We start from the raw sequence: 22,415 nt of genomic DNA, 5'->3' as shown, positions 1-22,415 counted from the left end.
AGGTAACAGGGAATCTTTAAACTGCTGATTTTACCTGAACATTGTTTCACCCTGTATTATTGATTGGCTTTTTAACATCATTTTCACAAAATTAATATGGTTAACTTGAAAACTTAAAAGACACTACTTCAGAAATTCATGTTGATGTCAACTAGTGCAAAGTACATTTTTCTTCTTGTTGAAGACACTGCATAGATGGAAAATGCACTGTGTGATGCATCTTGTTTGATCTAAATTCTCTCTTAACACTGGGTCTTTGTCTTTTTTTCCCAACAGCAACAGCTGGGATGAGCATGTCTTTGAACTGGTTCTACCCAAAGCCTGTATGGTTGGACATGTGGACTTCAAATTTGTTTTGAATTCAAACATCACCAACATTCCCCAGATTCAAGTGACTTTACTTAAAAATAAAGCTCCAGGCTTAGGGAAAGTCAATGGTAAGAAATAACTTAAGATAACTTTCAGAACATTATTTCTTTTCTTAAACTCATTATTCTCTTTGATAAAAATTGCTTGAAATAGTGTAAGTATTCCAGTTTTACTTATTTCCATTTCACTGTGTTTCTCAGCATCATGGGCTGTTTTCACTTACCGTGTTTGAATATAAACAGTGTCAAAATCCTGACATTTGTACAAATAAAAGCACATAGCTCAAAAAGATTGAACTCAATTATTCTGTACTGCTTGAATCCTACAGTCATTAAAAAAATACATTGTCAGTTGTAAATCGTCTTAGAGATTGACTGATAAAGCAAGTGGTGCTCTTCTAAGGTCTTGGTATATAAAAAAAAAAATTACAATAAATCGTTCCAAATCACAGAAGGAAATTATTTGCCAGTGAGAAAATGACAAGGCTTTTCTTGATGGCAGCAGAAAAAAACTGGCTTGCTTGGGAATTCTCTCATCCTTTGGCTCATTAACTAAGCTCTGTGAAAGCTGCAGTATGATTTCACGTTTTGTTCCTTGCAGCTTTGACAGAGGAGACCAAAGTTAGGAACACTCTTGCCTTGGGAAGACTCCTAACTGGACTGTGCATCTTACTAGGTCTCAGAGAACCTATGATGGGGTAGTGTAAATTGAAAAGTCAGTTCTTTGATGTGGAAGAGTTTGTGCCTCCATTGGGATTTTCCTGTGGTAAGAGTGTTCATTGCATATTCTCCTGCCCTGTCTGCTAGGAGAGGAAGATATTACATGCAACACCTCCTCTTACTGAGACATTAATTGGTTATCTTTATCTGACCACATCTTTTCCAAAAGCTTCTGGGAACTGAGTACTTCAGAGAAATTTTGCTGTCAGATGTTATTAAATTGGTTTCTGGATATAAAATGTGTTAGGGAGAACAGCAAGCATGATCATAAAAGCCCTTTTTTTTTTCCTTTTTCCTATTTTTTTTATTGCTAAGTAAGAGCATCCCAGTTAAACAAGGGTAACAGTGCTGTAAATTTCAAAAATGAGTGCAGAGATACCAAAGATCATTGACATGCTTCCAAACAACTTCTCATTCTGTAACATCCCCCAGTGTTTAACAACACAAAATGTGTCCTGGATGTGCTTCCTTTAAATACTGGTTGTTATCCAAGAACAAAATATTCTAGCATAGTAATATTCTTTGTGAAAAGTCAATTCTTTTAGGATACAAGATGGTTTAGATTTAGCAGAAGTGCTAGCTTTGACTGCAGGACAGCAGACAACAGGTGTTCTTTCAGTTTCTTCATTTTTTAATGCTTGAAGTAAAACCTTAATTTTAACATGTAGCAGAAATTTGTTCTGTCAAATTAAAAGACAGGGATAGATAGGCCATGTTGCTCTTCTGAATGGAACCTGCTTTGTTTTCAGCCTGAAGTCAGTCCATTTGCAGATCTGGATGTCAGAATTAGTCTGAAAATATTCACATGTGGAACAAAACAGTAGAAGAAAAACTAAACTCTTTTCCTTAATGCTTCAGTTTTAAATATTTCTGAGGAAAGAGTTTCATAATTTGGTAATTCTTTGGAGACTTGATTTTGCTGTGAACTAGATTGCCAGAGCTCTCTGTGAATGCTTTTTTGCACAGAGCTCTTCCAGAAAATGATATTTCACTTCCTTACATATACTGGAATTTGTTTTTTTCTGTTATAGATAGGGTGGAAAAAGCATGGAATGGGGGGTCAGTTAGCCTGGAAAGGACTGGGGAATGTGAGAGCGCCTGCAAGGCAGCCTTGGCAAAGTTTTTTTTTCTTTTTTTATTCAGTAGGATTGAGGAGGCACAACTAACCAACATGTTTCCAAAGTGTGACTGCATTGCAGTTGTTTCCTCCCCTTTTTCAATTTCTCGAATTTTGGAAAAGGACCTTAGTGACATTTGCCTTTTTAATATGCACTATTGAATAAAGTAATAGGGTACTAATGGTTTCATTATAAGGGAAGACAAACCTAGATAATTTATATCTGTGATGGATCTTAACCAAAATGTTCTAATCCTAGAGAGAAGTAATATTCAGGAGTGTTTGATGGCTCTTGAAAATGTATAAAAACCTCAGTCTGAAATTCAATTAACTCCCCCCATTCCCTTCTCTCCTTCCATAGGGGAGGAAGGAACTGAAATTTTAAGATAATGAGACCTAGGGAAGATGTATAGGGGAGAGTTTATTCAGTCATTTTTTTATATGACAGGAACCTTGGAAAGAGTTAAATATACAGTGTGTAGTAATGGGAAGGCCAGAGGCATAATTCCTCCAGTTTGGAATTAATGGTTCTGGTGTGGCAGTTATTTCACTGTATATGTTTCTTGTTAATTTGCTTGCATGTCCTCTTCATCTATGATTCATGTGATCCATTAATTGAAAAAAAGGCTGTATTTAAGTATTATCAAAATAATGTTTGGTGTTCAGTGGGACCAATCCAGTTATTTTAAGTTTAAAGTATTTAAAGTTTATAAAACTTTCAGTATTGGAATCTAATTGCTTAGGAGTAATCTGCAGTTGATTATTAGGGGAAAAGAATTTGGGCAGCATTAAAGCAAAACAGGCTCTTTAGAGCTCATTTGGAAGTATTTTTTTAACTATTTGCTGCAACTTCAGTTCAGTCCTAATATGAAAAATGTGCCTTTTTATTTTTGTGGTTTTGTATTAGAAATAGTGTTGGGGGCAGAAAGCTGATAATTTTGCTATGAAAACTATTGCTTGTGTTTTTCCTGAGCCTTCAGCAATGTTTGAAATCTTGCTAATATTTTTATTTCCAGAAGCAGCAGTAGATAGACAGATCGCATTTCCTTTATCTCCAGCTCTTAATATTGAAGTGGAGAGAAATGGAAAACCAGGACTGGTGGAATTCAATGAAGAAATGCAGTATATGGATGTAGAGGAACCACAATGTAAGTTTTATTTATCTTGCTATATTTTGTTTGAGCTTTTTTTTTTTAAATGATACACTGGAATTCCTCTGCAAAGAATTCTCAGTCATTTAAAATATACTAATTTCTCATCTCTCTTCAGAGTTGTTTCTCTCACTGGTCTGTTTGCTTAATGAGTTGAAAGTTTAACACAAACACACCAAAATAGTCCCAAACTACTGAAGAGGTTTGTTTCTTAAAAGCAGATTAATATTTATTTGAATTTAGAAATAAAGTAGATTGATAGGGCACCTTCCTAACTAAAATTCTTACACTGTTCCAGCATTATTTTACTTTGTTTCTTTAACTAGGTTTAGTATAATTTTTCTTTGCATACCTGGCTTTTACAGAGATTGCTGCCATAAACAAAATAAAGAACAGCTAAAGAATTCATAACTAGTCCTGTTGACTTTGAGTCACATCACACTGACTGTGCCTGTTTTTATAGCTTTTTGTTAACCAGCACTCTTCCACAAGATCACTTAGGCTGTGAAAGGCAATAAGAGTGGGTCTGAGTGAGGAGAGCTGCAGACTAAAAATTGTCTGCAGAATCACTACAGAATACTGTAGTGATTCAGTATTCTGGATTCTTTTTCTTGTCTTTTTAACAGTCTTACTTTACACTTTCTTTTCACTCATGTTATCAAGCTTATCCTAGAGCATGACTAGAAAGGTCCTTTCCAGCCCAAACCATTCTGTGATTCTATGCCTCCAAGAAAGGTGTTGCAAAGGATGAGGGGAGGAATCAAAGGGGTGATAAAAATGCTGAAAGGAGATGTTTAATGCTGAGAAAGGAGCAGGAGAGATGAGTGAATGATGATTTCAATAGTTTGAATATACCACAGGAGAAACAAATCAGTCTTCTTGTTTTAAATTTAATTATTAATTTTGTTTTGTTTTAAACAGTTCTGTCCTGCTTCAGTAAAGACCGAGTAAGAGTTGTGGATCTATAATATTTGTTCATTATTTCATCAGTTGTATATTTTCTGACTTTGATAAGCTGGTCAACATAGGTATTATCCACATTATACAGCTGAAAGTGGTTTGAAAACTGTCATTTACCTTTATTGATTTTGCTGGAAAATGTCTAAAAATGAACCTCAAGTAATTTTTTGATGTAGAGTTATGTGCATTTAGTAATCAGAGTTTGACATGGTGTATTTTTAATCCATGCAAACGATCAGATTTTGTGACAATTATGGCTAATTCATATCCGTGTTACTCATGTTTTTTTAAGGTCTTAGATTGTGTCCATTTCTGGAGGAACACAAGGAAGATATACTTTGCGGTCCAGTATGGCTGGCTACTGGACTTGATCTATCAGGACATGCTGGAATGTTGACACTAACAAGTCCAAAGCTTGTTAAAGGTAAACCAGTTTATTATGCTATTTGCATGAAGTATGTGTGACTAAAGTGCATCTCATACTTCTGTAGTCAGACTTAGGTTTATTCATTTTCACATTGACAAATTTTGCTGTGTAACAGTTTCAAACCGATGATCAAGTACTGTAATTAATATGGTTGAGCTCTGCTTGTGCACTGTATCTGTGAAGTTGAAATCTGTTTACAACTTGCCTTAGTAAACTATGCATATTCTCCCTCCCTCCCTTTTTTTTTCCCCCCACTTTTAGGCATGGCTGGTGGCAAGTATCGTTCATTTTTAATTCATGTTAAAGCAGTGAATGACAGAGGAACAGAAGAAATCTGCAATGGTGGCATTAGACCAGTTGTTAGAATACCACCTCTAAAACCTCAGACTAACAAGGGCCATTCACTTGCTTCATTGTTGGCAAAAGTTGCAGCAGGCAAGGTAATGAACAGCCAAGGAAGACGTGTGTTAGTTGTAGACTTGGTGTGATTTATGTGATCTGAAAACCAAACAACTGTTAGGAGAATTAAGATCCATTAAAAAATTGCTTTGTAAACATGACACTGTGTTGACACCTTCAAGAATTAAGAGTTCAACATCTCTTAAGTTGTTTGTTTTGTGCATATTTAGTTGAAAAGGTCTGTTCTGCACTTTCACATTCTGAGCGCTTGTTTTTGAAACCTCTGTTTCCCTGAGTATTTTCAGTAGCTGATACGCCTCATCCTCCTACGAAGATCTGTGTGTGTGTATTTTACTCTTGATCATTGTAGTTCTAAGATTGGATGATATGACATACATCTTGAGGATGTTATTAGAATAGTTAGAACATTGTAGATTACAGAACATTATTAAATTTGTAATTAGTGAACAAAATTAGTTTATTTTAATACAGTGCTCAAGCTGAGAGATTTTACTGAACTGTTTGCATTTTACTGAACAAGGTATAAAAATTAATCAAAATTAATGTGATTTTTGAATTTTATTTTTTTCCAAAAAAACATCAGGAAAAGCCATCTAGCAAAATTGAAGGCACTAATTCTTCAAGAAAATCAGATAATCTGCGAGGCTGTGACTTACTTCAAGAAGTCTCTGTAACAATTCGAAGATTTAAAAAAACTTCAATTTCAAAGGAAAGGTTAGTAGGTGTTTTTTAATTCTGAAGAAATATTAGCTTTAGTTACACTTAGCATAAAAAGTTTTGTCCTCAAAATAGCTTGGGTCAAGTCACTGTTTTAAGTTGTCATTTCATAAGCTTATTATGTTTGGAAAATCCTATAAATTATGAGTTAGAGGGCACTGTTCTGTGCAAGCTGTGGTAGAAAAACATCATGCAGGAAATTATATGTTGAGTGATTATTTTGCCTGACTTGAAAAAGCAAATAAGTTTTCTGGGTAAAGCAGATAAATTATCTGGACAGATTTTTTTTAAAGGAAGCATCTTCCCTTTCTATTTCCACATTGTCTGGTTTCTTACAGCAGAGATTATATTTGTTGAAAAGTTTAGAATCAATTATAACTCACAAATTGTTACTCAAAGAAGTGGTTAAAGTCTCTGGATTGGTACTGCAGACCTCAATGCAAACAATATAGTATTTAAAGTGTATTACCAGCTACCACCCTACAATGGTGGCACTGACTGTAGTGGGCATAAAGAGGTCAAAGAGGCTGCAAAGAGGTATGTGCAAATGTTTGCTAAAGAGTGTCCTGGATGGTGAAAGTTTGTTTATGTTTAGAAGTTGCTAGACAAGTTAATAGGAGGAAAAAATTCACAGAAGATTACTAGGTATATAGTAAAATAGGAAGTTCTGCGAGCAGAAAATAGGAAGATTGGGAATGTGTGCATGGAAGGTATTATATATGCTTGTGTACTGGTTTTACGCTTATCTAGGATTCTCTGTTTTGCTGCTCTTATGACAGGATACAAAGCTGGAGGGACACTTTAATGGGAGAATGGCCATATTGGATAATTCTGGTTTTTATCTCCTTCCCCTCCTCCCTAGAGTTCAACGGTGTGCCATGTTACAGTTTTCAGAGTTCCATGAGAAGTTGCTCACCACTCTTTGCAAGAAGACAGACGATGGTCTGAGTACAGAACACTCTCAGAGTCTTGTACTTGACACGCTTTGTTGGCTGGCCGGAGTGTATTCAAACGGACCTGGCAGGTAAGGGAGGAATTGTGTTCAGATTATCACGGCTCTTTCTCAGTATCAGTTCACTTAAAAAAAAAAAAAAAAGTTTTATATGATTTTCTAAAGTATGCAACTTGTTTTTACAGCTCAAAGGAAGGAAATGACAGTTTGCTTTCTAAAACACGTAAATGTGTCTCTGATATTATACGTGTTTGCTTCTTTGAAGCTGGGCGGAGCATAGCTCACAAATGTGCACGATTTCTTGCACTGTGCATCAGGTCAGTGCTAATTATTTACATTTATTTTTATTTATATATTTCTGTTTTACATGTATTTGGGGGATTTGCATGCAGTCTGTGTTTGTTATTGGTGGACATTGAATTCATAAAGGAACAAGATCTGGAAGATCTGTTCAGGAAAAATGTGTTTAGGGTATGACTGCAAAGAGTATCAGTCTTTCAGCTTCGTCTTCGGGAGGAGATGTCATCCTTGGTTCTTTCTTAAATAAATGTTAAAATGTGTATGTGTTTCTTTGTAGCAACGGCAGGTGCGACCCGAGTCAGCAGGGGTTTGGATCAGTTCTTCTAAAAGCTTTGCTTGACAATATGCCTCTTTTGCCCGCTGCTGCGACAGGTGGTACGTATGCAGTGTTCATTGTTGTAAATAGACACAGTACATTTGCTGTTTGTCGTGTTTTGTTGGACTCTCTTGTGAGATAAGAATTAGGTAATTGTTTGGTTAGTACAAAATGCTTCTTGGAGTGGTATGGTCAGGTGGTATCCAAGTATGAAGGAGGCATTTGCAGATAGTGGAATTTTAAGCAAATGAGCTTGCTTAAACCAAAATGCCAAGTCTGACATTTCTGGAAGAGCTTAAGTAAGTTTTGCAAGAATTTTTGAAGGTGTTCGGCAACAACAGATTCTGTTGACATAAGTGACAGTCAAAATTGTCTGTTATTTTTTAAAATTAGAAGATTTATTCTAGGAAACCCGACTATCCAAATGATGTCCTACTAGCAATCCACTTTTGTTTTTTCTGCACCTAAAGGAAATTAACCAAGTTAAATTCCTTCCTTGTCTACATTGCAGAGTAATGGTGTCTTAGCACCTTATTGAAGCTTCTTGAGTGCCAGATGGGATGGGAAGATGACTTTACCCACATATTTGGGGTGGCAAGGCCTGCTTTTCACACTAGGACATTGTTAAATTACTTCCAGCTTGGCATCACCAAGGGGTTTTGCAGAAAAATTAGTTTGCATTCCAGAAGGCTTGGTTGTGCTGCCACCCAGGTAGAACCACATAACACACTGCTGTAAGGGGTTTGGAATGGATGGGGAGGGGAAAAGAAGGAGGAAACTGAGATTTGTTTCCATGCAGTACCACCGCAGTGTGCTCACAGAACTGATTTGTAAGTAAACAGTGACTCCAGGAAATACAGATTAAGGAGACAGCAATCAAAAACCAGAGGATAAAAGCAGAAAAAGAGTTGAATCTAGAGCAGGGCTTGGCTCTGATAGGATTGGAACCTCTAGCCTAGCACCTTAATAGATCAAGAGGATTTTGATTGTTGTGGGCAGAAGCAATGAAGGAAGTGTGCAAAGCTGTATCTTGGGAACCTTTTTGCCTTCAGTTATGTGTTAGTTGATAAGACAACTGGAAGTACTTGTGGAAACTAATGATTACAGAATGATTCTAAACTGAAGTCTCAAAAAAGAGAAGGGGTAGAATACTTTCTAGTCTGTATTCAGTAACCATTAGATATTTCGTTTATCACTTCCGTTAATTATCCTTCAAAGTATGCTTTTTCAGTGAAAAATTCATATCATGTTTCACCTGATTTTTTTTTTTTTTTAAATGCAGGATCTGTATACTGGTATTTTGTATTGCTGAATTATGTAAAGGATGAAGATTTGGCAGGATGTAGTACAGCTTGTGCATCACTGCTAACTGCTGTGTCCCGCCAGCTGCAGGATCGCCTAACACCAATGGAAGCGTTACTTCAAACAAGGTACTAAGAAATGTGGATGATGTAAACCTGATAAAAACAAACATAAGAATGTGTAATGTGTTCTGAAAAAAGTTGGGTGTTTTTAAAAAAAAGATACATTTTACCATATTTGTTTGAGCAAGGATTAATTTGCTACAGCTCTGGAAAACAGTTTTAACTTGTGCAAAGTTAAAGATGAGTTTAATTGTTATCTCACATTTTATATCAGCAAATATGTATGTAATGTTTGATGTCTGTGCAATCCTTAAGTTAATATTTATAATTTTTAGTGTAAAAACTAACAAAGCATGTCCTATTTTGAGTATTGGAGGGAATCAAATATACCAAATAGTTTCAGTTCTACAAAACTGTAGTCTCTCTGTAGGCTGACCATACAGTTGATGTATTTCTACTAAAGGATAGGTCTCTAAGTGTAGAGATCTGGAGTAATTTACTGAGAGTGCAGGTGCTTATTTTAAATTATGTATCAATGTAATTTCAGACTGTGATGTTGCATATTTTACATATTGAACTGATTTGCCACTTAGATTTGTATTTATGTGATGCCTAAAGGAAATCTCTGATGGTTCAGTTTTGTAGCAGTTTCCAAAGCTGCATTATGGGAACATGCTGCTTTTTGACATCTTTTTCAGCTGTGGTTTGGGTGCAAGAGGTTTCCTCAAAGTCAAGTAAGATCAAGGTAGAAGAGGTTTGGTGGAGGTTAGTTCAGAATTCTCAGATAAAATGGTAAATGTAGTAGAAAATATAGTAAGCAAAGTTTTGGAGGCAGGGAGGATGTTAGGTTTTTTTTTGTTGGTGGTGGTGGTTTTTGGGGTTTTGTTTTGTTTTGTTTTGTTTTTAAAGGACTATAATTCCAAAATACTTGATAAAAACTTATTCTCAGGTGTTATACTTGGATCCTTATCATGCTGTCTACTGCATACCTCTTCGTAGTTATTCATTTATTTCACTATCTGTAATCCTTGCAGTTGATCAGAAAACTTATCCCAGCAATAGAAATGGTACCTGGATGATTGGGAATTTTGAACTGAAAAAAGGTTTTGTGTTCTTACGTGGAATTCTCTTCAGAAACCCAATGAAGGAGAAAAATGTGAAAATTACACTTGACATGAGAAATGGCACCTTTCTGTGGGAATTGACTTGTTCTTTCATAAGGATTGCTTCCAAGTACCATAGCATATCTGAAGTGGAAGGTTTTTTTTCCTTTCTAGTTGCCCAGTTTTGAATTGGGTACATGTGATATTTCAGATCACTTAGTGGTGAGCACAAGTGTCTGCATGTCAAGGAAAGATTTCTGAAGTGAGCTTCTGTTCTTGGTATCCTTCAAGCTTAGGGTTTCTGAATGTTTCTAGATGGTGTTTTACTGATTTTTTTTTTTCTTGGAACTAAATTTATATTCTCTTAAATTGGTAACCCTATAGTTAGCTTAAGAAAAGCAGCAGACACATCTGTCTAATTCCTTATTTGATTATTATAGCTCTCTAGCAAGGACTTACTATTTGATTTAATTTACTAATGTAAGCAAAATTTACTGGCCTTTCCTTCATATGTCTACAGATCAAGAGAATACTGTCATTTTAGTTTGGGGATATCTTTAAGAGAAATTAGTAGGCAGCCATTGCTTTGCCCTTTTTCCCTTCCCTCTCCCTGAGTTGTATTTTATCATATTTGTGTGCGTTTGTGTTGCAGAGTTTATAGTATTGTGGTTTTTCTCTTTCTATTGGTCCCAGGTGCAATAGTCTAACATCTGGTAGTCAGATAAAAGCAGATGTCTAGTTAAAGGATCTTCACATTCATGTTGTCTTCAGGGAGAGTAGTACTCATTTTACTACATGTGCTGCAATAGAGCAAGTACAACTTGAAAGGATAAGGGCAATTGGGTGTGATACATGATTTGCAGTTCAAAGAACAACCAAAAAAGGGATTTCAGACAGTATTTTAGGCTGTCTTACAACAAAGCAGGTTGATTTGTCTCTAACAAATCTGACAAAATTTTTCCAACTTGTTCTTAAAAGTACCTGATTCGAGTAGTGGTGGAATTTAAATATTCTAAATATTGTAAGGTGTTACATGGCTTAATTATTCTTATCATTAACACTTGAACTGTCTCCTGCTCACATCTAATCTGAAATCTCTCCTGCTGCAACTAAAACCTTTTAGTGCTTGTGTTGTCCAATTTGGCACATTGGCAATGGAGAGCAGATTGTTTCATTCTTAAAAATTTTGGATGTCCAGGGTTTGTTTGTATCTGGATTGTGTTCTCCAGATCTGTAGTCATTCTTAAAGCATTTCCTTGAGCTCTTTTCTTTGGTCCTTATCTTCTTTGTATTGTGATACACAAAATCTTAGACATTACTCCAGTTGCATATTCTGAGGAGTTAAGTGGAAGAGGCATTTTGCATACTTTGTATTCATTACTGCGCAGTTGAATAGGGGGATGGGTTTTTATGTGACATTATTGATTCATTCTTTGTTTTTTTGTTGATGTAACTTCTATAATCTTTTGAGAAAAGTGTTGCTAATGCAGCTTAAAACTATGAACCCGATCATTCCAGCTGAAGGATGGGTAAAAGGCACTATGCTTTCTGAAATCACAGAATATTCTGAGTTGGAAGGAACCTGCAAGGATCATCAAATCCATATCTTAAATGAATGGCCCATACAGGGATCAAACCCTTGACTTTGCATTATTAGCACCATGCTCCAACCAGCTAATCTGGGTTGGACAGAATGTATTTAACTCTCTGCTGTACATTCAAATTCTGACTCAACTCTACAAAGCTTACTTAATAAGTCAAACTCTTCATTTAAATCATGCAAGTATTGTGTTAGTGTTGAGCTGACCTATTTATTGAATTTGTAAATCTGAGGTGTAAAACAGGCTGTGAAGGTACCCCACTGAATTTTGTCTGAGCATTTTTGTGTGTTTTAGTGGCCACTTTGCTTATGAAACAGGGTCAGGCAGCTAACAGGTCAGTCTTGTCAGATGTGCCCTGTGCCCTGGTCCTGTCCAATGCATGCTTGTAGAGAGCAACCAAGTCTCTTTTGTGTTGTTCTTAGTATAAAGTTGTCATCTTAAATTTGCTACTTTGTAAGTAACTTGGTTGGGAAATGTACATGAAATGGGTTGAACTGTAATTCTCACATGATCTGTAGCAATTATTGCCCTTTTGTAACATCATTCATCATTTTCTGACTAATTACAGTCATAGTATTTTGTGGCAAAAAAACCTTGAGCTAATGCGGAAGCATTTTAACATTCACAGACGTCTGGTATCTGTTCTGCCTTGCTGCTGGTGTTGTATTCAGGTGGACATTTACACATTTGTGACTACCTGGTCAAAAAAGACATGTAAACACTCCAGCCTTCTCAGCCCCCTGCTGGGGGCTTTCCTCACCTGCTAAAGAAAAGAGAAACTGCTTGGAGGCAGAGGGAAAAGGCAGAAGAACTTATTGTCCCTGCTGGTGTGTTTGTGGAAATATTTCATATTTCTTCTGTCTCTTGCCAGTCAAGGTGCAGAGTCTTGTTTCTCACTTTTGTATCTACACGTGTTCTTTCTTTCCTGCTTAATAATTTGGCCTGATTTCCATTGTTTTCCTCTTGTCAGTTGCTGGTAATAGGTATTGGTACACAAAAAAAACCCCAAAAACAAACAAACAAAAAACCCCAAACAAACAAAAAAAAAACAAACAAAAAAACCCCCACAACAAACCAACACTGATTTTGATACTACTTTGGATTTTCCTTTTTCTTGGCTTATAAAACCTTAATTGATTTGGGACCACCCTCTTACCTGAATGATGGTTCTGTTTTCCTGCAGCACTGCCAGAGTAAATGTTACGAGTTTTCTTCTGTTGAGATATTTATTGCAAGCCTTGATTGGTATGCCTAGCAGCATTTCCTTTTAAATTTTTACTTCAGCTGGAAGAACAAGCTGAGGTGGAATTTCTTTTGCTGTTTTGGAATGGTACTGTGCTTTTATTGACTTCAGACAAATGTCTGATTTACCATGTGCAGGCATGTGTATTGTGGCTAATTGTCTAAGGCTTGTAGTTCTAGTTTCCATGTCTGAGTGTGGTTGTGCATCATGTTTCCAGGACTACATCTTCAAAACTATTTAGTAACAAAGAGTTATCTGTTTAGCATGATAAACTGTTTGAAAAGGCCATCTAATAAATTAGTTTAATGAAGTATAAGTAAATGATAATTTCTAAGATACATATAAATGAATAGTTTAGAATATAATAAATCCTGGTGATGAAATACTTGGCCTTTTTCTGTAAATTATTTTATATGAATTCTTATTGTTTGAATAGTGCTATTTGTCTTACTCCATTTGCAGATATGGATTATATAGTTCACCTTTTGATCCAGTTCTGTTTGATCTGGAAATATGTGGCTCATCTTGTAAAAATGTATACAACAGCAGCATTGGAGTACAGTCAGATGAAATCGATTTGTCTGATGTTCTGTCAGGTATGTATGTTTAGCAGTAATCTATTGTGGAAGAGTTGATAAATCTCTCTGTTATACTGTTTTCCCTCGGTGAAGATTTGGTTTTATACTTGCCATCTGTTTCATAGCTGTGCAGCCAAGCTGAAGTTCAAGATAGTCTCTTGCTTCCTGATGTCTTCTACATTTCCTGTGGCCTTAGGGCAAGGAAAAAGTCTCTTTCTGGAATCTGTTATTTTCTTACCCTGTAGAATATCTAAGGTAGAGATAAAACAGAAAGGCTACTCTCATTCCCTGGGTCAGAGTCATCTAGTAAGCATCTGTCACCTCTATGGAGTAGCTTCCTTGAGATGTGTTATTATTCATTTAGACTAGCAACACTTAGGGAGGTAGGGAAACCTAAATGAATTTTCCCAAAGTTGGGAAGCTGCTATATGGCATTCCTCTACTTACATATTACATGTTTGTTGGGTATTTTTTCTGCTTCAGAGCCATTAAAATACTTTAAAAGCATATTTGTATCTATCCTCTCAGGTTAGTTTGTAAGTGAATCTTTAGGCCATGGAATGTCCAAAGAATTAGATAATTTTTACCTGTCAGGAAATTCTTTTTATAGCAAGCATATTCATCCTTCATAGTGACTCCTTTCCTTTTCTTGTATACTATTGTCCTTCTCCGTCCCATGTCTCCCTCCATACAACTGTGTGAACTTCTTAGGAAATTGATTAACAGTCTAGTTTTTATTCTAAGTTGGTGTATGATCTTAGTTGGTCTGACAGTTTCTTCCTCTTCCTTTGTAGTAACATCAATGTGTTTTTGCGAGCTAATTTGCTTTCAATGTAGAAAGAATAGAGCATCCATGTATAATTTATTTCTGGAATTAAGAAGGTTAGACTACATTTCTGCTGTCACATTTGATAGTTTGACTTATTAATATACTCTGTTAAGATTTGGCAGCATTATCCTTTTTAAAATACACTTCGTTTTATGTTGTGGATGTGATAATGTTAAGGTTTTTGTTCCACAACATGAACTAATAAAATATGTAGATTATGTTTAGCTGTCCCTTTCAACACTTCATGACTTGAAATGTTGCTATCAAGAAAACATTGCCTGATTATGCAGATACATGTTTCTCTTTCAGGAAATGGGAAAATAGGTAGCTGTGCAGCTGCTGAAGGTAGTTTTACTTCCCTTACTGGACTTCTGGAAGTTGAACCTCTGCACTTTACCTGTGTTTCAACAAGTGATGGAACTAGAATAGAAAGGGACGATGCAAGTACGTTTACTGGTATATACAATTTTTCTTTTTTTTCTACTTAACGTTGTTCCACAATATATTTTTCATTGGACATAAAAACACTGTTTGACAAACAGATTGCCCGTAGTTTTGCAAGTGTTGAAGTGTTTTGTTTGTACATGGGTTTTTTAAGTAGTTGCTATATGTGAAGTTAAACTTCTTGGAGCTTAACAAACAAACTGGATTAAAAATTTATTAATTTGAATCAATTTGTTTCTGTCAGAGAGTATAACATACAAGCTTGCATCTTTACCTTACAGCCTTATGTGATGGAAGAATTCTGGGGCATGAGGTGGCTTTTCTGTAGTCCAAGTGTTGCATGTATGACCAGTGTAAATAATCTATAAGCCACATACTTTGTAAATCAAGATGGTATTACTTTATAGCAAGAACTGGATAAAAGGAGATATTTCTCGTTTTTACATTGCTCTGAACAATTAATAAGGAATTAAATGTTTTACAATTTCTACATACATGTTTTGTTTTGTTTTGTTTTGTTTGTTTCATGCCAGTGAGTACCTTTGGGGTTACCCCAGCAGTTGGTGGCCTCTCTTCTGGAACGGTTGGGGAAGCCTCGACAGCACTGAGTTCAGCAGCCCAGGTAGCTTTGCAGTCTCTCTCTCATGCAATGGCCTCAGCCGAGCAACAGCTCCAGGTGCTGCAAGAGAAACAGCAGCAGCTTTTGAAGCTTCAGCAACAGGTTGGAGGCTATTTGGCTATATTTTAGTGCTGTCTCTAAACTTCGAAAGCTGACAAAGTAGTTGCAAAGTTAGTTGCCTTTTTTTTTTCTTCTTTTTTTCTCCATAGTGTATTTGAGGAAGGAACAGCTCTGCACTCTGGATCACTGTTATTAAACAAAGTGCTGAGAGTGTCCCCCATGCTGCTTTGGTCTTTCAGACTTGTTTTTTGTGTATTTTGAGGGTGGGTTGGGAGTTTGTAATCAAAACTAAATCTTAATGCGTAAGTATATCGGTCTGAATTTGAAAAAGCCCGCTGAAATGAAAAGGACAGTTGCTGACACAGCGAAGTACCAGTCATAAAGCTGTTGTCAGTATGAGGCTTGGCTGTGTTGGCTCTACTTTGCTGATCAGTGGTAGGGGTTTTATTATTTTTTTGATTACAGCAAGTGAGTCAAATTAAATAGAGTTTAATTTTTCAGCTTGTAGTTGGACATCTAACATGGCTATGTTGAAAGGAGCTTAGGTTTATTAAATCTAGCTGTATAATAAAAGTCGAATTAGTGGCTCAGTACTACTCCTGTGTTCACAAGCAGTATTATCTGCTACATACTCTGCTTTCATTTTCCCCACAGAAAGCTAAACTGGAAGCAAAATTACATCAGACAACAGCGGCAGCGGCAGCAGCAGCATCAGCAGTTGGTCCTGTTCACAACTCTGTGCCTTCTAATCCAGTAGCAGCCCCAGGGTTCTTCATTCATCCTTCAGATGTCATTCCACCCACACCAAAAACAACTCCTCTCTTCATGACTCCACCTTTGACTCCACCTAATGAAGCAGTTTCTGCTGTTATTAGTGCTGAGCTTGCTCAACTTTTCCCTGGTTCAGTCATTGACCCCCCAACAGTTAACCTTGCAGCACATAACAAAAATACAAGCAAGTCTAGAACGGTAATTATTTTCATTTATTTTTCTCAGAGAAACAAGATGCTGTAAGCATTACCAGGGTCTTAATTTGCACTTGAGTGCTAGTAAATACCTGTTTATTTGGGTGAGATGTGAAAACTATATCACTAAATTTAGACAATATGAAAAGGACTTAAAGGAAGCAAGATATGTTATAGTACCTCGAATGGTTTCTCTTAATTAGAGCTATCTTGACTGTATAAGGAGTTATTAATTCTTTGAATATATTTTGGTGGTTCATGCTCAGATCTAAATGTAGTGAGGTTTTGTCAAAATTGTACATATTTAAATCACAAGAGATTTTCTTACAGTCTTTTGTAGAGAACAGCTCATTATAAATGCGTAGATTTTAATCACTTAATTTTACTGATGTTTTTCCACTCTTCAGAATCCACTTGGATCTGGTCTTGCTCTTGCAATATCTCACGCTTCACACTTTCTTCAGCCTCCGCCTCATCAGTCAATTATTATAGAGCGAATGCACTCAGGTAAAACCACAATCCCTAATAATTATTTTGACACATTTTCTATTAAGAAATGGAATATTTTCTGGGACCTTACATAAGTTGCTTAGCTACAGTCTCACTTGGCTTTCCAGAGAAAAGATATTTCTCAGTTTCTATTCTGTCATATCTGGAGGTTTAAGACCCAGCATTTGGTGACAGTTGAAAAATCCTGGGGGCTTGGGGAATAAATATGTTGGTTCTCTGGACAAAGCACCTGTTCTGAAATAGTGCATAAAAAGCAAAAAAAGTTTATTAAGTTGAAGCCAGAATTTTCTTCTCCAAGTGTGCAAGCTGTAGTGAGAGTTTCTGAGATGGAGCAGGTGGTTTTAGCCTCAAATATACAAATATACCTTTTAAACAATATATAAACAATGGCTTTATGGTTGGAGAAGTAGCATCTCTTCACTGGTTAGCATACACTGGTATTTTAGGCAACCCTGTGTTTTTCCTCTAGGAGCAAGAAGATTCGTGACCTTGGATTTTGGAAGACCTATATTACTGACGGATGTATTGATTCCCACTTGTGGAGATTTGGCTTCTTTGTCAATTGACATCTGGACTTTAGGAGAAGAAGTGGATGGGAGGCGACTGGTAGTTGCTACTGACATTAGCACACACTCACTTATTTTACATGACTTGTTGCCACCCCCAGTTTGCAGGTTTATGAAGGTAAAAACAGACTGCATACTCTGTCTTTTAAAGTCTTGACATTTATTACTATGTGAACTTTAACTTAAGCTCTCTTCAGACCAAACTTTACTTGGCTATAACCTTTTGATGTGTTTTTGACTTGGTGTTTATTTTACCTGTTTCGTTACAATTGTGTTACAAGGTAGTTGCATTCTCTTTCAGATCACTGTTATTGGTCGCTACGGCAGCACAAACGCCAGAGCAAAAATCCCGTTAGGATTTTACTATGGCCATACCTATATATTACCCTTTGAAAATGAGCTGAAACTAATGCACGATCCCCTCAGAGGAGAAGGTGAAGCTGCAAATCAGCCTGACATTGACCAACATTTGGCAATGATGGTTGCACTGCAAGAAGACATACAGTGCAGGTTAGAAGAAAAAAATGTGGATTTACTAGTTATTTTGATGTAAAACACTGGGATATAATAATGTTACAGATCTTTTTTCTTCCCATTGTATTCTTCAGACCGAAGAAAACTCTGCCTGTGTTGTAGGGTTGTTGCAGTGAATATCTTTGTAGCAGTAACAAAGACTGCACTGTTTTTTTTTTCAGTGTCTGTTTTAACAGTGCATTCAAAATGGACCAGAAGCTATCTTCTGGAAGGGTGACTGTCAAATATATTGCTGTTTGCTAATGTGTATTGAATTGTGTTCTTCGAATATTTCCCTTTAGGTACAATTTGGCCTGTCATCGGTTAGAAATTCTTCTGCAGAGTATTGACCTGCCACCACTCAATAGTGCTAACAATGCCCAGTACTTTTTGAGAAAGCCAGACAAGGCGGTAGAAGAAGATAGCAGAGTATTTTCTGCTTACCAGGATTGCATTCAGCTACAGCTTCAACTCAACTTGGCTCACCATGCTGTTCAGAGGCTCAAAGTAGCTTTAGGTGCAAGCAGGAAAACTCTCAAGGAGCAATCTGATCCAAAAGAGTTGATTCAGATGTCATCCACAGAACAGTTACGCACCATCATTAGATACTTACTGGATACTTTGCTTAGTTTGCTTCATTCTTCCAATGGTTAGTATTTTTTTGAGGTTTTATTTTTTGTCATGTTTTAGAAACAATTTACAAGTATTTCTATTTCTTGAGCTATACTTTCCTACTGTAAATCTTTTAAACTATATTTGGGTGTAGAATCATAGAAATGTATAATTGTTAAAGACCATCTAGCTCCAACACCCTGTGATGGGCAGGGACATCTACTAGGCAGGTTCCTCAAAGCTACATCTACTATGATTTTAGTAGCTGGTAACATAAGTGTTCAGTTTCATCAGTGGCACCAAGCTGACTTAACCACTTCCCAAAAAGTATAAGAGAAGGTGTCAAGGTCCTTCTCCCTTTTCTGTAGTCCTGGCTGCATATTCCTTTGTTCACATAGTCACGTGATCCTTCTGTGGGCTGATTCAGTTTGCTGAAGTAACAAAAAACTGCTCAGGCAGAATAGTCATGTTGTTTTCATAAGTAGAATCACCTTGTGGAAGGATCTGTAAGCATTGAAGCATTTGCAGCACTGGAGATTGATTAGGCAGTTAGAAGTGGGCAGGGGAAGCAGAAATTGCCTCAAGGAAGATGGTGGGGGGGAATTCATAAAACCAGTATCTCTACTCAGTTCATGATTTTTTAATATCCAGTAAAGATTTTTATCTCCTAAGCTTGTCATTGAAAGAATTCTTGGAGAATTGAAATTGAAAAGTCTTAGTAGGAGTAGTGGGTTTTTTGATTTAGTTTTCTTTTTGCTTTTTTTGCTGTCTTGTAATTTTCTGTGCCAGTTTGTTCTTAAGTGTGGTGATGGTTTGGTTTTTGCTTTGTGTAGACTCGGGGTGGAGGGTATTTCCACTGACATGGAATTGATTTGGTTTTGACCAAATGGCCTGGTCTTTGAGTTACCTGCAGATTACCATCTCCCCATGTATTCCCTCCTTTCCTCCTGTGCCATTTAGTCAAATCCTAGTCATTTAAAAACCTTACTGCATACTTTTTGTTGCTATGTTTTCGAGTCATTGTCTCTTTAAACATAGTTGCTCTTTTTTCTTAAAGGACACTCGGTTCCTGTGGTTCTGCAAAGTACTTTTCATGCTCAAGCTTGTGAAGAGTTATTTAAACACCTGTGTATTAGTGGAACCCCAAAGATACGATTGCATACTGGCCTTCTGCTTGTTCAGCTCTGTGGAGGAGAAAGGTGGTGGGGTCAGTTTCTCTCAAACGTACTGCAGGAATTATACAATTCAGAACAACTTCTCATTTTCCCACAGGACAGGTAAGATATAAGTGTATATTGATAAGTTAGCTGTGGATCACTGAAGTAATTTTGTTGTTCATAACTTAACATTGGAATTGACAAAATATGACTGAAGGATACTTATCCATAATTTTCATTGATTTAAGAAATAGACCCAAAAAAGTAGTACAAACGATAAATGTCTGATTGCAGTTATTTATTTCACCTATTTGGTGCTTGCACTACAATAAGTTCCTGGTTTTCCTTACTTGGAGATCTTTGCATACCTAGCAGGATTGCTCCCAAGTGTCAAAACTAGCGTCCTCCTTTATCAAGTTTAAATGTACCCTCATCATAGAGCTGCTCTTCTGCTGCATTTGGAAGTAGGATTGAGACTGGAAGGCACACTGTTAGCATTTAATGCAAAAGATTACACTGAGATAAGAGAAGCATGTGTAGAGTTGAGCACTGAATGTTAGATGTATTGGTTATTTCAGATTATTGATTGAGGTCTTTGATATTTTAAACATTAGCATTTTGTTTTAATCAGACATAGTTGCTGTTCTGTGGCTTTCTGCCTTCTTTGGACAGCAACATTTATATTTTCATATTTTTTTAAAATAAGGTAATTCAAGGATATAAGAATACATGGATTTAATTATCTGTCCCAGCTATTCAGTAATATGTAATAGCAAATGAAATGGATGAGATCTTGTTTTGCGTGTGGAAGGCTCTGCTGGCCTCTTGAGGGTGAAAGAGAAAATGTTCACCCTAAAATGCTGCATTAACCTTAAAACAATAGGATGTGAAATCCAGTTCGCTTGCTGGGCCTCAGTACTGCTTTCTGTAGCAATCTGTGTCTCAGATGAAAGACTAGGACGATATTGCTCTGTAAGGGGTGTTTCAGAATATTACTGAATCTGAAAAGGAGATAAAATCTTAAATATGTAAATTTTATTTTTAGGGTCTTCATGTTGCTTTCTTGCATTGGCCAAAGATCGCTTAGCAACAGTGGTGTTTTAGAAAGTTTACTTAATCTCCTGGATAACCTGCTGTCACCACTGCAACCTCATTTACCTGTGCACAGAAGAACTGAAGGTAGCCCTCTAATTTGGGAAACTATTTTCATATTAATTCTAAGCTAGAAAATTGAGAGACTAACTCACAGTTTTTGGTGTAATAAAAGAAGAAATTGCTTGTTTACTTATATTTCCAAAACACAGTTGTCTTTCAAAATGTGATGAATCTTCTTGTTCTTTAGGTGGTCAAAGAGATTCCTCCCCCATCCCATTTAAATCTGAGCAAAATCTATTTGATTGATTTTAGTTCAGTTAGGAAGCTTTGACAGAGTGTGGGGAGCATCCAATGTGTAGACAGCTCTAGTGGCTCTAGTGACTTTGGAATTTAATGTTTTGGAAAGAAATACTCCTTTTTGCTCATGAGATCATTTCTAAGTTTCAAGCTTTTGAGGTGAAACACAGATATGAAGACAACTTTGTTGGGTGTATCTATATGGTTTCTGCAAGCTACATGGAGTTTGGGGTTTTTTTGGTGATTATGAGGCATTTACATTTTTTGACCCCAAAAAATTACTGAAATTATAGTCTTCGAACTCTATTTTCTTTGGGTGTTTTCTTAACCACCCCGAGGTTGAACCAAAGTCTTACTTTTAAAAACATCACACTGTAGGCTACTTCATTTGTTATGTATATGTAGTGGAGCCTCACAGAAGATATATTGTTTAAAATTCTTAGCCTTGTGAGGTCTGTAGATACCAGCTGAGACTCTGTCCTTACTTTTACTTTGTCTCCTGATGTAAACAAACATACAGCTGGTGTCAGAAGCTGTCCTATTGCTTTCCACTGGTCTACCCTGTACTTTCTCTATCATGGCCATATCCTGCTATAGTCTAACTAGTTTGAGGCAAACCCAAGCTTACATCTCCTCTACCTCTGTTTGCACTCTCCCCACAGCTTCCAATTCCTTTCATAGCTCTTGCCTTACTAGTTGTCCTCATGGAGGACTTTAGGAAGCAGAGGTAACTGATACTTCAGAGCTTTGTTTGCTGGTCTTCCAGCTTCCTTCCTCCTGGACAGTACAGGTGAGTACTAGGGCAATATTATGTGTGGCGGAAGCATCAGGTATGGCAGAAGAAATTCCTGTTTGAGAACTATCACACATAACTAAGGGTCAGAGGGTGAAAACTTGTCGGGGAACAAAGGACAATCAGAGCAAGAGGTGAGTGTTGTGGGTGGAGAGAAGTTGAAAAGTTTGAGAGACACTTGGAGGGAGAGAAGTTGAGAATTTCTTTTTTTTTTTTTTTTTGTGAGATATGAAAAGAAATACTCTTGTTTAAAGTCAAGTATGAAAAGGTATGTACTTCACTCTGCAGCAGGCTCCTTTCTTTTTATTCTGCCGACTAGAAAGGTGTGTAGTGGTCACCACTGCTCCTCATTTCTGTTCTTGCAATTTAGACCTGTTCCTGTTCAGGTCCTGTTATGGACCTACCTGTTTGGGTTCTTCCTCTGCCTGCTTGGGGTGGGCTGTTTTCTGTCAGTGTGGTCAGGAAACTGGAATTAACAGGTCAGGCTGCATCCTATTACTTGGATGCCAGCTACATGTGATTTTGGACAAGTTGTTTCTGTGCCTTAGTTTTCTTGTTTGGTCTGGACTTAATAATAGTTTGAGTTAATTAGACTTTTTTGAAGTCAGTGCATGAAAA

At 36.7% G+C, this 22,415-nt stretch overlaps 1 protein-coding gene across 7 annotated transcripts in view; it reads left to right on the top strand.

Moving 5' to 3' along the window:
• Positions 1-22,415, top strand: part of BIRC6 (baculoviral IAP repeat containing 6) — a 170,976-nt gene that overhangs the window by 43,195 nt on the left and 105,366 nt on the right. For 3 of the 7 annotated variants that reach the window (XM_064648547.1, XM_064648543.1, XM_064648541.1), the window contains exons 13-31: positions 277-437; positions 3,222-3,353; positions 4,609-4,740; positions 5,005-5,183; positions 5,747-5,877; positions 6,743-6,904; positions 7,018-7,149; positions 7,410-7,507; positions 8,731-8,878; positions 13,222-13,355; positions 14,476-14,622; positions 15,144-15,331; positions 15,944-16,258; positions 16,662-16,761; positions 17,234-17,448; positions 17,632-17,840; positions 18,146-18,492; positions 19,513-19,732; positions 20,658-20,791. In XM_064648547.1, coding sequence (XP_064504617.1) covers positions 277-437; positions 3,222-3,353; positions 4,609-4,740; positions 5,005-5,183; positions 5,747-5,877; positions 6,743-6,904; positions 7,018-7,149; positions 7,410-7,507; positions 8,731-8,878; positions 13,222-13,355; positions 14,476-14,622; positions 15,144-15,331; positions 15,944-16,258; positions 16,662-16,761; positions 17,234-17,448; positions 17,632-17,840; positions 18,146-18,492; positions 19,513-19,732; positions 20,658-20,791 — 3,284 coding nt within the window. The remainder of the gene's footprint in view (positions 1-276; positions 438-3,221; positions 3,354-4,608; positions 4,741-5,004; positions 5,184-5,746; positions 5,878-6,742; positions 6,905-7,017; positions 7,150-7,409; positions 7,508-8,730; positions 8,879-13,221; positions 13,356-14,475; positions 14,623-15,143; positions 15,332-15,943; positions 16,259-16,661; positions 16,762-17,233; positions 17,449-17,631; positions 17,841-18,145; positions 18,493-19,512; positions 19,733-20,657; positions 20,792-22,415) is intronic. The other 4 variants (XM_064648544.1, XM_064648542.1, XM_064648546.1 and 1 more) reach the window with 3 other exon arrangements.

The sequence above is a fragment of the Pseudopipra pipra genome, chromosome 3 (assembly GCF_036250125.1).
Source record: "Pseudopipra pipra isolate bDixPip1 chromosome 3, bDixPip1.hap1, whole genome shotgun sequence".
In the NCBI taxonomy this organism is placed as follows: Eukaryota; Metazoa; Chordata; class Aves; order Passeriformes; family Pipridae; genus Pseudopipra; species Pseudopipra pipra.
This window is presented reverse-complemented; position numbering and strand designations above follow the sequence as displayed.